The sequence below is a fragment of the Taeniopygia guttata genome, chromosome 2 (genome assembly GCF_048771995.1).
Source record: "Taeniopygia guttata chromosome 2, bTaeGut7.mat, whole genome shotgun sequence".
In the NCBI taxonomy this organism is placed as follows: domain Eukaryota; kingdom Metazoa; phylum Chordata; class Aves; order Passeriformes; family Estrildidae; genus Taeniopygia; species Taeniopygia guttata.
The window spans coordinates 42,138,799-42,157,420 of record NC_133026.1 but is presented as its reverse complement, the minus strand read 5'-3'; the positions used below and the strand labels follow the sequence as shown (position 1 = coordinate 42,157,420).

The following is an 18,622-nucleotide window of genomic DNA, read 5'->3' as shown; positions in this document are numbered from 1 at the left end:
ATACAGAGAGAAAGAATTACTCTACTCTGCTATGATTCTGCAATAATGTTAGGGGAACTGAAACATGGAAGCTGTATTTCTCAGAAAACATAGGTGAAATATATTAATTTCCAAGTATATGTTTTAAATAACTATTGAAGACTATTTTTATCAATCCTTTATTTTACTAGATTCACCAGCATTCTTAAGATGTTCTTGGCACTCACCTGCCTCAACAACTTCATATCAAACAACACAAAGGCAATGTAGAAGAGAGATGCAAAACAGTTTAAGAAGTTGAACTGCAAACAAAAATATTTGGTTTTAGTACTCAAGCAAAAGTTCAGATGCAGAATATCATCTAACTTAACAGCTGCCTTGACTAAATAGCTTCCATGAAGATGTAAACTGCCCATCAAAATTTTCTTTACCATTTTTAAACATTAGGTCAGAAGAAACACATTTTCAATATTGGTCTTACTCAGTTTTTCACTTAACAAGCTTAATGCTCACCTAAAGCAAAGTGTACAAAGAGACCTACAACTGTATTATGAAATGTGAACATTAAAAACACATCACCTTCTACTTTAATTTTTTTGGCAATTTATCCAGGTAACATTAGAAAAGTGATATATTGATCACTATTTAGAGCAGTGACTTTTTTAAAAATAGATACTTTGTCAAAATATACATGTTGGGTGATATGCCTCTCAATCTCTAAAAACATTCCTTTATATATGTTAGCTGCAGTTGATGTTTAATCACTTCAAAAGGTCTTATGGCCATGAGAAATATTCCCCACTTCTAAAATGAGACCTAAACACAGTATTTAATAAAATTCTGAAGTTTCCTACTTGCTGTAAGTGCTGCAGCTCCTGTTTTGGAGCTTTTGGCTAATACAGATAATATTGGGAGTGCAGAGAGCCATACACAGACTGAGAATGAAAACTGGGGGAAACTTACACTTAACAGTTCATAACTTTTAAAATAATTTTGTATAAATACCCTATGGGTAAAAATAAATGTTTTTAAGCTTTATGAGAAAGGCTACAGGAGGAGACAAAGCTGTAAGTGATAGCTACAGGAGTTTTAGATCCAAGGTTACCAGTAACAGATAGGTAACACCGAGATTTAACACAAAAAAAGCCCCCAAACAAAACAAACCCCAAATAAACACACACACACACAAAAACATGGTGAAGGAAATAAAGAAGGAACTCTAAGGAAACTGAGGAAATAAAAAGGAAGAAACTTTTTTCCTTTTCAAAAAGGAATCAAGAAGATTGGATAAATGAAATAGATCTGTGTATGCTATGAACTACACAAGAGTAGACTGACAGGCATTTAAGGTTCCTCAGACAGGTTGTCTGAATGTTAATACAGGTGAAAGTTAATACGTGAACTTTTCAAAATATGGTTTACCATAAAATCATGCAAAAAATGGTTCTCAGTTGAAGACAGGACCACACCAATTAACAGAAGCTTATATACACAGCATTCTCATGAATGAACAATTCAATGCAAATAAAAAGCCAACTCTCCACTATAAAAGAGGCATCTAAAATAGTCTAGCAGTTACTGCAATCATAACAGAAATTTTGTTTACTCTGATATTTGTGCTACTATTTGGCCTCGAGCAAAACTGAAGGTCACTGTGGTAATGCTAGGAAAGCACTAATAAAATACAGCACAAGTGGTCTTTTTAATAATCCTAAAAGCCACTTATATGATATACTCACCACTAAAACCTTCAGAATTAAATGATTCTGATATGAAGACTCCAGCCTGTGATTTTCTAAAATACCAACAAAAATATTAATTAGTAAACAGCAGAAGCTCCTACCATGTACTACACATTGCTATCCAAAGAGTGAACAGACACTTTTAGTCCACATGAAAATTACTTATCTAATAGTTTATATTATTCAAACACTTCATGGTAGAAATAATTTATACTATACCAATCCCTCACTTAATCAATGAAGCTAATCTGATCCACAGTATTAATCACCCATATTTTTGACTACAACTCCAGTAGTTTTTCTACTTTCTTCTTTTTCTAGTTTCTTCTTTTATCTATTTCTTACCCTGAAGAGCTATTTTATAAAAGAAAAAACATCCATCACTCTTAAGACTTAACAAAATGTGTCTAGTTATTGATTGCTCTTTGGCTGAAAACTAATGGGAATATATAATGAAAAGTAAAAATATCAAATTTAATTCAAAACCAGTAAAAGTTCACAGAAATACTCCCATCTCTCTCCAAGGAATTTAGATAAGACCCTACACTCTGAAGCAAGACTAGAGTATGTGAAGTTCAACAGATGCATTACTCATTCTAAATTGGAATTTTCAGCTCATTGAAGATAAACTGTCAGAACCTGATGATGTATCAGGAAATCCCCTCTCAGGGGAATCAGGAGCCTGATTTACTACAGAGGGGAGAAAAGGGAAGTGGATGGGAGAGTTTCAGTTTCTTTCTGCTACTTGTTACATTGTACCTTTAACGCCCTGCATAAGCAGTAATTGGGAAGGCAGCACATAGCATGTGTTGTGTCAACAAGGCTGAAAGGAGACACCATCACCTACGGACCTTGCTCGGGACAAAACAGCAGAGCTCTGCTCTGACAGGAGCATCAAGCTAGGCCTGACACCTGAAAATGCACTCAAGTGACTGCAATTTTTACTTTTAGCTTTCACTACACAATCAGCTTTCATGATAAATGGGTGCAAGAGGGGTGCTTAAAATACCCCAGATTGTTTCACACGCTTTGTCACTTTAGCTGTTGAAGTCAGATATTATCTGAAAATATGCCAGGTGGGAGAGAAGATAGGAGAGCCAGGTGAACTTTTCATCCTATTCAGAGCATGGCAGCAGAAACATATTGGATAGCACAGAAAAGGCACAAGCTGTCAGTGTAGCAGTTTACATAAATACTGCCTCTGCTGAATATGAAACATCAGCTTAAACCCAAGAAAGTCTGGATTAAAAACCCCTTGAGCTGCCTATTAAAGACCTTTTAGTCTATCAGGTCAACATAACTGAGTACTTCACAGAAATGCCTTTTTTGCAGTATAATAAAAACAATTAAATAAAAGCAGCCAACTGAGCCCTTGATATTAATTTTAAAGTCATTATTTAAATAAAAACCTTGAATAGTTATAAACAAAGAAATTGCTTGCTTTTACTATCATGGATGTCAGGTTGAATTTGCTGAGCGAATCATTTTGGCAGGCATAACCAACCCCCAGTTCAACACCTGTTTTTATTCTGTCTTCTGCATCAACCCCTCCTTTGCTTTATCTTTCTTCTGTTAATTTTCTGTGTCTCCAGCTTTAGTAATCTGGATTCTGTCCTGCAAATCAATGCCATATGGAGCTACATGAAGCAGTTAATTCTCCATTAGCTTAACCTATTAACTAACTTTGTCTGGAAGTGACTTCACATGTCTGTAGAAGCGCTAAAATTCAAAATAAACACCAGCATTTCACTGTCCTTATGTTAGGTTGCAAAACACAAGGCCCAATCTGTTAAATAAATCACACACATGGGAGGAAAAAAAGGTAATCTATTTTAACATTCCTCCTCTTCTGAGGGTGCCCAGAGAAACACATTTTGATTGCGATGTGGAATCCCAGTCTTTATTACATATGTACCATACATAAACACTCATGTGCCCTTTAGAGTGGGCTTAGATTTGGTCCCATTATCTCAGTACCTCTGCCCTCTGCACTGATGTACAGTAGATGAAAGCACAGTAAGCAAACCCAGGCTGTGGGTGCAACTTGCCAGGCCAATCCTTCCTGCCATCCATGCACCTCTGAGCTCTTAGCCTCATGCTCTCCCCCCTCCCCTTTTGCCAGCACTATGGCTGAGACAGCCAGACAAAGAGCTAAATCAGGGAGGAGGAACTTCTGCACCAAAGGCAGAGAGAGGCTGAGGAGCAAGGCAGGATCACCCCTTCTGATGGCAGACTCAGACCAATTTAAACCAAATATGAAATTGCAATCTCAGAACACTCAACTTATTAGAAGGGCTATCTCTTTTATCCCACAGCAAGAACCTACTTTGGGAAATCTCTTCAGCATTCTGTTGAACAAGAGCTCATACTAATGTATTCTATAGGGAAAAAAATTCTAAGTATGTGGGATTCTAACTTGAAGGAAGAAGAATGAACAACTTTCTTACCCCATGATGTTAAGAATTCAGCAGCATACCGATAAATACGGTTCATAATTTCAATCACAACAGCATAGATGATACTGGGCAAGTACAGCATCAAATTGCTGAAGTTAGACTCATTCTCTTTGTGATAATCCAGAGCCCACTGCTCCAAGTCAAAGTAAATCATCATCACGTACAGTGAGAAGTAGAGGCAAAGGCACACAAATGGTAAGGACACCAGGTAAATCCGTAACTGTCTCTTAAAACTTGAGTACACCGGCTCCTCCCTCCCAGTGACAGGATTGATCCCCAGAACGCCGTGGAAGCCTGGTCTTGGCTCTTCAAACTGCCGTTTCATCAGCAGCGTGCCCCAGCGGTACGTCAGGATGGCGCAGATCCGCTTCCAGACCTCCAGTATCACAGTGGACCACAGCAGATTGAATGTGGCAAACATCACGTATTTGTCATAGTCTTCCCACGCAAACATGTAATAAGGGATCCCAATGACAGCCATTGGAATCAAAGCAAATGTGAAGTATTCTAAGAAGCCAAAGTAGAGAGCAATGGTTTCGCCAAAGTAGCAGCGTATGTCATCTGCAGAAAAAAATTAATCAGCTAAGACTACACCTAACAGAAATGTCAGTACAATATCAAGCTTGACCTTACACGAACTTACAACTTTTCATTGGCTAGAATTTTTTTCTAAATAACACAATGAATATCATTGTTTTTTCTTTCTTCCTTCACCCCTATTACAAAAAGTCAGATGGTTATCTGAATTTTTTTTTTCAATTTTACATATATACCCACATAAACATACCATTTAGATGGCAAGGAAGTCAAACAGATATCCAGAGAAAGACAGAAAGAAAAAAAAAAAAGAAACCCAACCAAAGAGCAGACAGAATTGATCAATGAACGGCATGGAAGACATTTGATGCAAGAAAAACCACTTTAATAGCAAGTGACTCCCAGCTTCTGAAAATTCCCACTGGCATATGTACTCCTGGGAAACAAATTCACTTCAGCTTGTTCAGAGACAAAAAGGGCTAGTTGTGCTTTGACAACCCTCAAGGAACTAAAGGAATAAATGGACAGGTGTATCAAAATCTTAAATCTTAAACACATCAGATAGAATACTCAAGTTGAGATATTCTCTTCAGCAGACAACTTGTTTATGAAATACATACTTACTGTACTCACTAAGTTTGTCTGCTCAGGTGCCACAAAGACTTAAAAAGTGTACTAGTAATGGGCACATACTAGTAATGGGTACATTTCATGACAGATGTATTACTTCCAAGAAGACATATCACTTATCTTACTACTAAAAAAAATAATAGGATTATTATTAATATAATCTAGAAATTATTAGATACAGAAATGCCTACCAAAACAGTTTAGAATGCTGAAATCTCTTGTCTTTGCCTGCTTGGATGACCAGATTGCTTGTATGCAACTCTTTTGTATTTACCAGCTTAAAGAAACAGCTACAGAAGCACGACCTCTGAATTGACACTGCCACAGTGCATTACCTCTGTAATAAACTGCCACAAAAAAACTTCATATGCAAGGCCAGAACATTCTTATGGCTTACAAAACACTACAACAGAAGTTTACAATTGTTAACCAGACAAAAATATCTGAAAGCAAGAAGGAAAGGTAAACAGACAGAAGTATCACCACTCTAACATCCCAGTCAATCAAAAATTCATTAACAAATACATTCAAGTGTAGGTCATTAGCATCATTTCACATTCCAACATGAAAGATGTCCCTAAATTACTACATACTTAACAGGCTCCTGGGATTTGCTTCAAAATTTTGTATGGATTCAATGTCAGTGCAAAAAAAAAAAAAAATCCCTTTCTCACATAATAAAAGACCAGCACACCATAAGGCTCCTAACACAGTTCTCTGGAGGCAGGCATTATCTAGCCAGATCTTTAACTTCCTGCAGCTCAGGAAAGAACCTCAAACAACTGCAAGACCCAGAGACTTATAATTAGACAAGCTCCCAAATGCTTATTTTCTTATTTTTAAATAAAGCTTACAGGTTTAGAGTTTAGAACTTAATTTTCCACATTTCCAGACTAAAAATTATATTCCTTTTAAGATTATTCAGTGTCTAAAATATACTCAAGTGATGCTGGCATGCAACAACATACAGTCTTCATTCAGACACTGAATTTGAAACAGTTGTAAATACACTTTTGACACATCTACAACACAAAAGAGCTTTGGGAGTTCCAGACACATGGGAGCTTGTCAAGAGTAAGTTTGAAAAAACAGTCTTGGCTTGGACCATTCCCGCTTTACTGATGGGTGGGGAGAATTTGTGATGTGCATATAATGCTGTTACATGGAAACTCACAGACTACAGACTCTGAAACCACCAATTCTGCAAGTCTAGAATCATTTCAGCAGGTCACACAGGACACACTAGAAGAGGAAAAACTTGTCCAAATGGTAAAAGAGCAGTGTTCTAATCTCACAACTCCACTGCATGACCACAATCCAAAGGCTGTTCACATACCTAAAGGCTGATAACCAATTTTCACTCGGCCATACCAGCTGTGACAAAGCTTTTTCAACTCTTCTCTATCATGCAGAGGGAAAATCTGAACAAGAATGCCACTGGTCAATAATCTTCTCACTAGAAGAGAAAAGAGAAAACAGATACCTAGCACTCCTTCAAAGGACAGTGAAGTTGACATAACCAAACAGGTTATGTTGTGTATTTAGCAAGCCTAAAGTTCCTTTGGAACAGATCTAGCACTCAAATCCTAAAAAAATTGTCTCATGTTAATTAAAAAATTATAGAGAGTAGTTATACATATTCCTACAAATACTGTGCTGTTCACTGGAAGACAAAGAGCAACCCTTTTACATATAATAACTACTCCATAGCTTTGCAATATAACCAGATGCAGCTTCAATAGCAAAAAGTGCTACAGGTCAGGACTGAAATGCTGCAGGTAGCTTTGCAGGTATAGCCACAAAGCCATCATTGTACTAATTTTGAGAAAGATACAAAAAACCCTTTGAATTACCAGTTTACAGTAATTCATAAATTGTATCACATCTTCATTGCAAACAAACTACATATTTCACAATTTGTATTTAGCTCAGTTATGGAAAGCAATACTACATGTGTGGATAAACAATGAACAAACTGCTCTGCAGTTACAACCGTAGAAAAAAATAAAATATATTAAAAAACAGGGAGGCACTGAAGTGTGACAGTGTTTTATTATTTCCCATCATCATCTGCTTCACACAGCTACAAAAATACCTTGGCTATATAAAAAAAATTACCAATGTAAACTCATCTGACATCTACATTTATTTACATTTCTTGAACACAGATCTCCTTCTCTGCTGATCAACACTAAAGAAAAAAGATTCTGTTAATAAAAGGACATACAATTATTAAGATACAGTCTCCTATGAATCTGTAGCATCTCTGTCAAAAAACTACTTTCAGCTACCATAAAAATAGCACCAGCTCTCATTGCTTCTTTCTCCCATGAAAAGGAAAAGCTCTTGAAGCAATGAGGAAGACCAGTGAAACCAAATAAATAAAACTTCCTTCCTATTATGAAACTTATCACTCTGGAGCACTGGTACCCAGTCCAGTATTTTTATACAGAGAGAATCCAAGTATATAATCATGTAACTTAAATAAAAAATACTTTTGGTACTAATTGAAACTAATGGATAACACCAACACGTGCAAAAGCTACCCAGCTGAAAAGAACATAAGGCCAGAGCCTCAGCCTCCCAGAACAACTCAGGATGGACAGCCCTCTGGGAATGGCTTAAATAGGGCTGCTCAGGGCCTTGTCCAGTGAGGATTTACAGGACTCCCAGGAAAGTCACCAACAATCTCTAAATCCCTGATCAAATGTTTGACTTTCTTGATACCTATTCAGAATTTCTCTTGTTGTATTGTGCGTCCATTGCCTTTTGTCGTGTTACTGAAGCAGTGAAAAAACAAATTTGGTTAAAAATAGTGGGACTTGAACATCTGAAGAATTTCTCTTCATTATAGGATTTTTTTTTTTTTCACCATGAACACTATCCTACATCAATTCAGTGAGTTACAGGCAACAAACTACATTACTTACCAATTGATTTTCCTGGGTACAGTTTTGCCTGAGGATATCCAGGGATCATTTTTTCATCTTTGGCTCTCAAATTTTCAAGTTCGTGTTTGATGATGTACTGACATTCTGCCATTGTAAGGAAATTGTGATTGTCATCTAAATAAAAAGGAAGGTGGCATGAAATGGTGCAGCACACAACCCTGGCAGAAAACAACTACAAAAAACAACCAGAATCAGGAAAAAAAATTACAGCAGCAAACCAATGTCAACCCCATCAATTTATCATCATGGGAAAAGGAGTTAGATTTTCTTGACCTTAAAACAATTTTTCCCCCCTTAAGAATAAGAAACTATAGGGATTGCCCTAAATACACTAAGAAAGAAGCTAAAATATCAACAAAACTCTAATACAAAGAGTAACAATATATTATATTTTAACCGGGCAACCAGAAATACTACCAAGCCAACATAGACTGCAGGGTTGCTTTTCTTGGAAACAATTTCTCTGATTTCACCTGGACAAAACTAAAATTAGTTTGTGTTTTTAAAAAGGAAAAATACCAGGAGATGCAGCCAATAATATATTTACAGCAGCTGGAAATCCATCTAATCCTAGAGATTCCGTTAGTAGTGGAATTTGTGACAGATTTGCATTAATAATGTAAAGGCATGAAAGAAATGAAGTGGCACTTTTGCAACTGACAACTCTTTTGAAGGCTTCCTAATTTCAGGAAAGCAAGGCCACAAAACTGATGGCACTGCAACAGTTACTGCACAGCAGTGGTGTTGAGAAAAACTGCCACTGAACAACCAAACTTAAAAATTGCTTCAGACAGACCCAAGAACCTTTATGTTGAAAATGTGATGAAAGGCATCAGCCAAACAGGCACATAAAAAGTATTAGCAATACTAAGCTGGAACTCCAGTATTTACCTACAGAGCAAAAAAATGAGCTTTGCCACTGTAGGGGGATTAAATACCTTATAAGCAGCATATTTAAAAGGAAATGTTCCTGTGTTGGCACCGCCACAAAATAAAAGAGGAAAAGGAATTATTCCACTAATCAGGCCCAAATCCCACTGAATGCATCTCTAGTATTAATTATTGTTTGTTTGATGTGTACATGTAACAGAGAAAAAATGTTTCTATTTTTTCCAGCTTATTTTAAGATCATAAGCCTCAAAACTGGCTCACAGAAATTAAATTCCTATATTAATTCATAACATGGGTTGATAATCATAAAATCATGTTTATCAGCTCTTTTTCTTGTCTTATTTTCCAAGAAAATCTTTCATACACGTAAGAGACTATACAGAGCATAGAAAAGCATGAAGGAAAAGACAAGCAAAAACATAAAGCCATGTGAGAGAAACGAAAATTCATTTTATGCCTTGAATTTCCATAGTAAAAGCAAGTTTTTTTTTTCAGGGATTGGTCTTCTACTTGTTCTTCACAGTTACCATCCAAGGAATAGAAAGACTGTAAAAGATTTAGCAGTGTAATTGCTTATAATCTTTTGTCACCACTTCACAATGACAAAGATTCCTACAATTGCTTACCTGCAAAATGTTTGAAAGTCTTTCTGCTGCTATATGTAAAAGTTCTCATTGAGTTATCACTGCATTCCTTCACCAAACCTACAGTTTCAGCTCCCAGCAACAGCCTTAAGTGGGAAGCTCCAACTAGGTAAATATTTTCAACCCCATTTTCCGTAACCAGTGGTTTAATCAGTAGTTGTGCCCCTATAAAGTAAAGAGGAGTAAAATAAGCAAGAAAATACATTAAAATTCTGTCTAAAAGCCCTAGCATTTTAGCATCCAATGTATTGACCCTAGCTAACAGGACTGCTGAAAATGTCTTTTTTTAAGGGCTCAAAGAGTTAAGGTTTCAACAGTACTTGACATAAGTTGTTCAGACTTGCCGGGTCACCCGCTGATTTAGCCTTGTTTCTGTTGAAGCACTCTCAACAGTAAACTGGAACAATGGGGACTGTTTCAATCTATTCCCCTAAAGTTCACACCATAAGGGCAAGAAGTGCTTCTGCAAACGGTCCCACTGGTTTTAAGGAGACTAGATTTTTGAAGCAGAACATCCTAACTTACCTAAAAGAGGCCTGAAAGCAAGTTTGTATTCACAAATCCATCAGCCACAGAAATATTACTCACCATAAGCTATAAGCTGCAACAGCCACAAATAATGACATTTTTTAAAAAAAGTATCAAAAAAAGTCCAAGGAATTATAAATAAATTAGCCTAACTTCAATTCCCAGAAGCATACCAAAATGAGTAATGAAATATTGCATTTTTAAGACCCTTCATGCTAACAAAAAATATAAATAAAAACCAACAGGAAGTTACCAAGATTAAATTGCTTTCTGCTAACTTAATTTTGTTCTATAACATGGTATGAAGGCTTATAGACAGGATGTGAAGCATCTTCATTTAGGCAAGGCTTACTATGTTTCTGTAGGCAACAGGAGAAACATGTCTAGATAACTGCTATAAAAACTGAAATCAAACTACAATGAAACATAGATTATCAGGGCTTCCGTGAAAAAAATGGAAGAATTCTAGAGTTCAATTGGCATTTGACCTTAAGCCAATGTTTTCATTAATAACAGGATTGAGTGAGTTAAAAAAATGCAAAATGAGATTGGCAAGCAATCATTATACCACAAATTCCCTGAAAACTAATTGTATGTCTTTATACTATGGAGACAGCCAGTTTGATTTCAAAGTGCTACAGAAGATCATACTGTACTCACCTCCATTTGCCTTTTTGTCCACTATTCGTTTAGTGAACCATTCTATGGTTTCTTCTTTGGTGCCCTTCGCAAGTTCAATTACTACCAGGGGCCTGAAGTTTGACTCAACAGTATCCAAGAAAGACCAGCTTTCCACCATCTCTTTCGCTTTTCCCGCCATCTCGTGAGAGTTTGCTAAGTACAAAACCAAAATAAAATGCAAGTGTTAAAAAAACAGCTGGTACAAATCTAAAACAAACAAAACTTTACTGTAGTGAGTTACAAAAGCCTGTGTTTATCAAAGGCATAGATGTGCACTTTAATGCACTTACTACTACCAGGCTGAGAAACCTCTGCAGTTGCCAAGATGCTACTGATCTTCCATGGCATTTATATCTCCTTCCCTAGGTAGGAAAACTGTTGTTGCTATGTAGAGCAAAGCAGTACTGAGAGGAATGCAAATAAATAAATTAAAACAAATCAATAAGGTGAAACTATCATCAAAAACAACAGCCTGCAGGCTGACAGTGTATTTCTCAGCAAATAAAAACATTAACAGAAACTTAGGTATTTAAAAATCAATAAGCTTCTCGTGGCATGAGTATGCAAACACATTCTAAGGAAGAACCCTCTCAGTTAATCTTGTAAAGCTTTGACCATACCGAGGAAATTTACAACCATCCTGGGTGTGAGGAGTAAGACACCTATCATACTGACAGGCAAATTACACTCAAAGCACTTAAATTACTTTCTGGAACCCATATACCAAGTGTTCTGTGACAAAGTCCAATTGTAAAGCACTGAGAGCACAACTTCAGGTGTAAATACTTCAAAAGATCTAAGCAGTTCTTTATAGACTCGCAGACCCATTTAGGCTGGAAAAGGCCTTCAAGATCGAGTCCAACCATTAATGCAGAACTTCCAAGTCCACTGCTAAACAAGGTCTCCGAGAGACACATCTACAGAGCTTTCAAATACCTCCAGGGATGATGACTCAATCATTTCCCTGGACAGCCTGTTTCAATGCACCCTTTCCATGATGAAATTTTTCACAGAAATTTAATGTCACAGGTTGAAGCCATTTTCTCTGGTTTTATCACAAGTTACTTGGCAGACCCCCACCTTGCAACAACCTCTTTTCAGGTAGCTGTACAGAGTGATAAGGTCTCTGTGCATTCTTTTCTTCAGGCTGAACAACCGCATGCATTTCTCTTTTGTCTTGTTAACAAATTTTGTATAAATTATTCTACAGAGATCATTGTATCATCCTTCATAAAGCAACTTAGATATGTTGATATAAAACAAATCCGTTAACTAACCTACTCTGTTAAAAAAAAAGTTTAAAAAAATAAAAAAAAAAACCTATGACAGATTTAACTTACTAAATTTAAAAGTGAGGGGAAGGTTTGGTGATTTTGATTTGGGGGTTTTGGGTATTTTTTTTTTATATTAATTTCACCGAAGAAGGGAATTTACCCCCTGCCTTTAAGCAGTTTCCCCACTCCTGTTAAAATACTTAATTTCTAAGGAAGTTGCTTTAAGGATGCAGTTCAGCTTTTATGATCATTATACTTCTGTGATTCAAGGACAAATCAGACTCCAGTATTTCATATAAATTATCCTACAAAATACAGTCATACTGTAAACATATGCATATCATAATAAATCTATTCAACTTGTCAATTTCAACTTGCAGAAAAAAGCTATCAAGCCAAATTTCAATGGGGTTTTTGGTTAGTTTCACTTGCCTTCTCACAGGGACACAATTCTGCAACATACAGATAGATCTACAGCTCTGAACCCAAGTATTCATGTCTTTAAAAAATGCACTGGATTAATAAAGTATTTTTTAAAATTTCAGATGTGTATCTGTATAAACAGAATGAACCAGACAGAGAAGAACATAATCGGGGATGAGGCATTGTAACTGAGCTTGTCAGTGACTAACTACACTGTCTTGACAAGTCACTGCACCTTAACGCATCACTATCCATAATCAGGGGTCTGCAGGGGTTTGCTAAAATTACGCCTGACACATTGTGTATATTGCCATTTCTAAAGAATTCAAAGAATGAAAAGCACTAGATACTTGATTAAGAATGTTACTTTGCAGAAAACAGTTATCTCTTAAAAACAGCCTTTTTAATAAACAGTGTGCTACTCATTGAATTTGGCTCCTAACATTTATTCAGAATCATCGTCCTTGGCATGGTGACTGTAAGAATCACAGAACCATCACAGAATGGTTTCGTTTGGAGGTACTTTAACCATCATCTAGTTCCAATTCCCTTGCCATGGGAATGAACACCTTCCACTAGACCAGGTTGCTCAGAGCCACATTCAACCTGGCCTTGAACAACGCCAGGGATGGGGCACCCACAGCTTCCCTGGGCAATCTGTTCCAGTGCCTCACCACCCCCCCAGTAAAATTTTTTTTTCTAATATCTAACCCAAAACTATTCTCTTTCAGTTTGTTATTTTCAGGCTTATTACCACTGAAAACGCCAACAGAGCTGACGTACTCTCCCAAATTGTGCCGGTGTGATTTCCAAATTTATTTTCCTAACAGGTTGTCCAACGCCAAGCACAGACCCTATGGGAGGTGATTTGGGAAGTAATTTGGCCTCTTCTTTCATCCTACACACGGTGTAACCAGGGACAGACCCAGAGGCACAGGGAACAACGCAAGAAGGCCCTCGAACCCCCGAGCTCCCGCTCTCACGGAGTGCCTGGGGGGCGGTCACAATTAACTAGGTTAGAAAAGACCTCTGCGACCACCGGCTCCGACCCATGACCAAGGACCACCCTGACAGCTCAGGGCAGAGGGAGCTGCAGCCCTGGCCCATGACCAAGGACCATCCTGACAGCTCAGGGCAGAGGGAGCTGCAGCCCTTTCCCGGGCCGTGCGGATGCAGAGCGGGTCAGAGCCAGGCTCACCGCCCAGCCTCCACCCGCTCAGCGGCCCCGGGAGCCGCCACGTCCGGGCCGTACCGGCTCCAAGGCGGCTCCTTCCCACTGCCTGGCTGCGCCCCGCTCCGCTGTTTTTAGGAACGCAAACACCGGGAGGAGAGCAGCCCGGCCGGTGACTCACTCCCTGCCCCGGCCCGGCCGCGCTCGCCGGCGCCGCCGCCCCGCACCGCTCCCCCCGCGGCCGCGAGCAGCACCCGAGCGCTGCCGGGGCGGCGGGGCTGTCACGGCTGCCCGGGCTCGGCACTGGCTCCGCGCCGCGGCGGGGTGGGCGGGAAGCGCGGAGGCTCCTCCCCTGGCGGCGGCGCGCAGCGAGAGCCCCTTCCCGCCGAGCGCCGGCCGCCCACTCCCCACTCACCGCCGGCGCCGGCTCCACATCCGCGGGGCAGGGCGGGGCTGAGGCAGGCGGCGGCCGCAGGCACCGGGCGCTGCCAGGACGGGCGCGGGGCCGGCCCAGCGTGACAGCGGCACAGCGCGGCACCGCCCGCCGCTGCCGCCGGACACGCCCCTCGCCGTGGCCCGGCCCGGCCCGGCCCATGTCTGCCCGCCCGCCCCTGCTGCGGCCTTTCAATGTGCTCCAGTGTCAGCGTTTTAAAATGCTCCGGCGTCAGTGTTTCAGCAACGCTGGTGTGGACCGCCAGCTCTCACTTCAGCCTCTTGTTTATTTCTACCTTTTGCTGCCTGTGCTGCCTCTTGTCTCAGAATCACAGAATCAATTAGGTTGGAAAAGACTTCTAAGACCCTCGAGTTCAACCTATGACTGAACAGCACTGTGTCAACCAGACCATGGCACTGAGTGCCTTGCCCAGTCTTTCCTTAAACACCTCCAGGGACGGTGACCCCACCACCTCCTTGGACAGTCCATTCCAGTATTTATTCATCCTTTCTGTGAAAAAAATGGCTCCTGATGTCCAACCTAAACTTCCCCTGGCGCAGAGACTATGTTCGTCTTGTCCTGGACTGGTTTCCTGAGACAAGAAACCAATCCTCACCTGGCTACACCCTCCTTTCATGAATGATAAAATCACTCCCTGAACCTCTTCTTGTCCAGGCTAAACAGTCCCAGCTCCCTCAGCCACTGCTTATAGGAGTTGTGTTCCAGATCCTCTGCCAACTCCATTGCCCTTCTCTGCACACACTCCAGCACCCCAATGTCCTTCCTTAATTGAGGGGTCCAGAACTGGACACAGCACTCAAGGTGCGGCCTCACCTGTGTTAAGTACAGGGGGACAATCAGCTCCCCAGTCCTGCTGGTCACACTATTCCTGATAGACCAGGATGCCATTGGCCTTCCTTACCACCTGGGCACACTGCTGGCTCATGTCCTTCTCTAGATGTGACCCAAACCTGGATCTTGAGTTATAAACATCCTGCAATTCAGCTAGGTCAGTTAGTTTTCCAAACATTGTTTTGTACAGAAAAAGAGAAAATTTTTCCATTTTGATACCAATGCATATATTCTGTAGAGAATATAGCATATATTCTATAGAGAATATAGTTCCAAGCATCCATTTGTTGCTGGGAAGTGAAAAGTGTGACTGTAAAGCAGTGGTGGCAGGCAAAGGATGTTGCCAGCAAAGCATGGTCCCCTGCAGGGCTTGGAGAAGACTTTTCAGCATATTTTGAAATAAATAGAGATATTTGTATGTAAATTTGTGATGAAATTTTGATTTATAGCCAATGAAGCAGTGAGGGTCTAGGGCACCATGGAGAATGGGGATATGTGAATACTTGAAATTTAGATACTAGCAACTGCAGTGGAAAGTAGAAAACAGACAGTGTCTGTATCAGATAGCTTGGGCAGAATGTCAGACTTTACTTGAACTGTGTTTCAGTCTTCTCCAGCTTCCAGTGGCCTCACCATATAGTTATTCATCTCTGAGCATCACCTAGTGTGAAAACCCTCACTTCCTGGAAAAGTAGCATGGCAGTAACAGAGAGGTGGGTTTAACAAAAAGGAGGATTTAGACCTTATTCTTGTATTTTGCATGTTGGATGTCTCCAGTTATGGTGCATCTCATTAATATCCACAATATTTTCATGGGCCTTGGGCCTCTGGCCTCCTTGGCCTGACATCTTCAGTCTTCTAGTAGTTCACAAACAATTATTTTAAAACTATCTCTGACACCTGCTACATTTATGAGTTTTCAGTGGGGACTTGACATTATCCACTTACTTTGGCTCATGCAAATAGTCATTCAAAATCAATCTCTTTTCTGCTATCAAATTAATTTTTCTATTGGACAAGGTCATCTTATGGCAATATTGCTTGATGAGACTGTCACATTTCCTCAGTGTCATGTATCCACTAGGTGTCACATTCTTGCTATGCAATGAATTCTTTACTGCTACACTCTGATTCTCTCGAGAAAGTTCACATTTTGCTAGCCATGCGTAACAGTAAGCACATAATGCTGTATTCACAGAAGAAAAATAGGATTCGTAAGTAGATGGTGGATGTGACTACAAAGTAATCTACACACACATACAGTGCTGGCGCAGTGGAAACAGTCTCACCACGATGGCAAAAGTAAATTACTTTGTGCCAATCACAGTGTTGTAGAGGCCAGGAATTTGCTTTTAAGAGGATTAGCTAATTTAAAGATGAATCAGGTATTCCTATCCTAAATTGCAAATGGCACTAGTACTATAGCTAAAAATAAATCCCAAGCTTGTGTCTGTTGGTGGCTGTAGTCCAGCCTTGTGATTCTGCTAGCTGATTATAGTATTTTCATGGTCTGTCTCTGTCAGGCACCATGCAGACTGCAGACATAGTACAATGGATGAGCTGCGGTAAGGCAGGAAGAAAAAGGGGGAAAAAAGAGAGACAAAAAAAGACTCCATGAAAATTTCAAGAGCAGAGGATTTATTTTTATTCTGTGGTTAACTCTCTTCTCCCTGGACTAATGACTACCACAGTACTTAAATAAAGAACCCGTTAACTACCATGAAGTGAAACTCGCTTTTACATCTGGTTGAAACTTCGGCCAAATTTTGGGTATAGTAAAATGGCTAGCTGAGCCCATTCAGCATCTAAAAGGGTGAGATCTCACTCCCAGTCCACCATTATCATTTTCTTCTCCCTGTACCCACATTGTCAGACGTAAGGCTCTGCCCCACACTTAAGCCAAAACTGGCATTCACCAGATCCCTCTCTGGACTCCATTCAATTTACCAGCTCCATGGAAAACCACCCACTTTTGGTTTGTTTTACTTGGTTCTCTTTCAGTGATTTAAATAAACTCAGATAAAGGTTAAAGAGCTGGCACAAAGAAAGCACTTTTCCATACAGCAATCCTCATTAATTCAAATGCATGTAGATGTATGTACGGGATGACAACCATGCCTCACATAGTCACATAATGATATTAATAGTGACTCTTATCTGAAGTCATATAGAATAGCAATCATTCTTGTAAGATTTACCTTTATGGTTTTGAGCCATACTGGAACACTGTGTCATCATAAAAATAAGGACCAACTAACAGCAAAATATCCTTTTCATTCACAAGCTAATGACATATTAGTTTGAGTGCAAAATGGATTATGAGATACCTAAAGTTTAAGGCTAACATTAAATTACCTAATTATGTTATTAATAACAATTGCATTAAATTTTAGTAATTAAATTTCAATTCATGTATTTGTCAGAGTAAGATACAGCAACATTTTACCAATTTTCAATGACATTTTTTGTCAGATTATACAGGATCTTTCCAAGTGTAATAAATATTATTAAATTGCATTTCTGCAAATGGAAAATTATTTTTTGAGTCACACTTGGCACAATTTTTACATTCTGACAGGAATTTTCATATTAGTGTGTTCAGGCATTACAAGTATTGTTTGTGTCAAACTATGAAAGTTTTGATTCATCAAGACTGAGCAACAAAGCTGATTGATTGTAATCTGTAAGGTACAAGGAAGACACATCTCTTCTATTTCACATTGTGTCCATCTGATTAGAAACATTTAGTTGTAACTTAGGTACCTATTTTGAAATAAGATCATCAGGGAACAAAAAGCCCTGTCCTGTCAAACAAAATGGAAACACAAAAAGAGGAGGATCAGCCTGCCTAAGCCAGGAAGAAATTAGAGAAACCACTCTCAAATTATTACCACAGAGAAGCAAATAAAATATAAAACATGTGTAAGTTGTTATCATTTGTATGTGAAGAAAAATAAATTTAAAGTTATCAAGGCAAGCAGCATAAAATAAATTTAAAGTTATCAAGGTAATCATCACAGGGCAGTGATCTCCCTGTGGACTTTGCACTGGTCAGGCTGCACCTCAAGTCCTGTGTCCAGTTCCAAGCCCCTCATTCCAAGGAAGACATTGAGATACTGGAGCAAGTCCAGAGAATGGTAGTGAAGCTGGTGCAAGGACGAGATCACAAGTGCTATGAGGAGCAGCTGAGGGATAAGGGATTGTTTAGCCTGGAGAAAAGGAGACTCAGAGGAGACCTTATCACTCTGCACCCACCTGAAAGGAGCGTGTAGCAAGGTGGGGATTGGCCTTTTCTCCCAGGAAACCAGTAGGACAAGAGGAAATGGCCTCAAGTTGCACCAGGGAAGGTTTCGATTGAGTATGAGGAAAAATTTATTCACTGAAAGGATTGTCAAAGCTTGGAACAGACTGCCCAGAGAAGTGGTTGAGT

The 18,622-nt window shown here is 39.4% G+C and overlaps 1 protein-coding gene across 2 annotated transcripts in view; it reads right to left on the bottom strand.

The window, feature by feature from the left end:
- The window catches only part of ANO10 (anoctamin 10), a 121,480-nt gene extending 106,999 nt beyond the window's left edge, over window positions 1-14,481 (bottom strand). Inside the window, exons 1-8 of one of the 2 annotated variants that reach the window (XM_030265030.4) lie at window positions 14,323-14,481; window positions 11,019-11,192; window positions 9,813-9,995; window positions 8,275-8,409; window positions 6,681-6,800; window positions 4,169-4,738; window positions 1,719-1,774; window positions 207-281 (exon numbers count right to left, since the gene is read on the bottom strand). In XM_030265030.4, the coding sequence (XP_030120890.4) occupies window positions 207-281; window positions 1,719-1,774; window positions 4,169-4,738; window positions 6,681-6,800; window positions 8,275-8,409; window positions 9,813-9,995; window positions 11,019-11,178 (1,299 nt within the window). In that variant the 5' untranslated portion in view covers window positions 11,179-11,192; window positions 14,323-14,481. Of the gene's footprint in view, window positions 1-206; window positions 282-1,718; window positions 1,775-4,168; window positions 4,739-6,680; window positions 6,801-8,274; window positions 8,410-9,812; window positions 9,996-11,018; window positions 11,193-13,988; window positions 14,180-14,322 lie in introns of those variants that run through there. The other variant, XM_030265031.4, reaches the window with a different exon arrangement.
- Window positions 14,482-18,622: the final 4,141 nt, after the last annotated feature.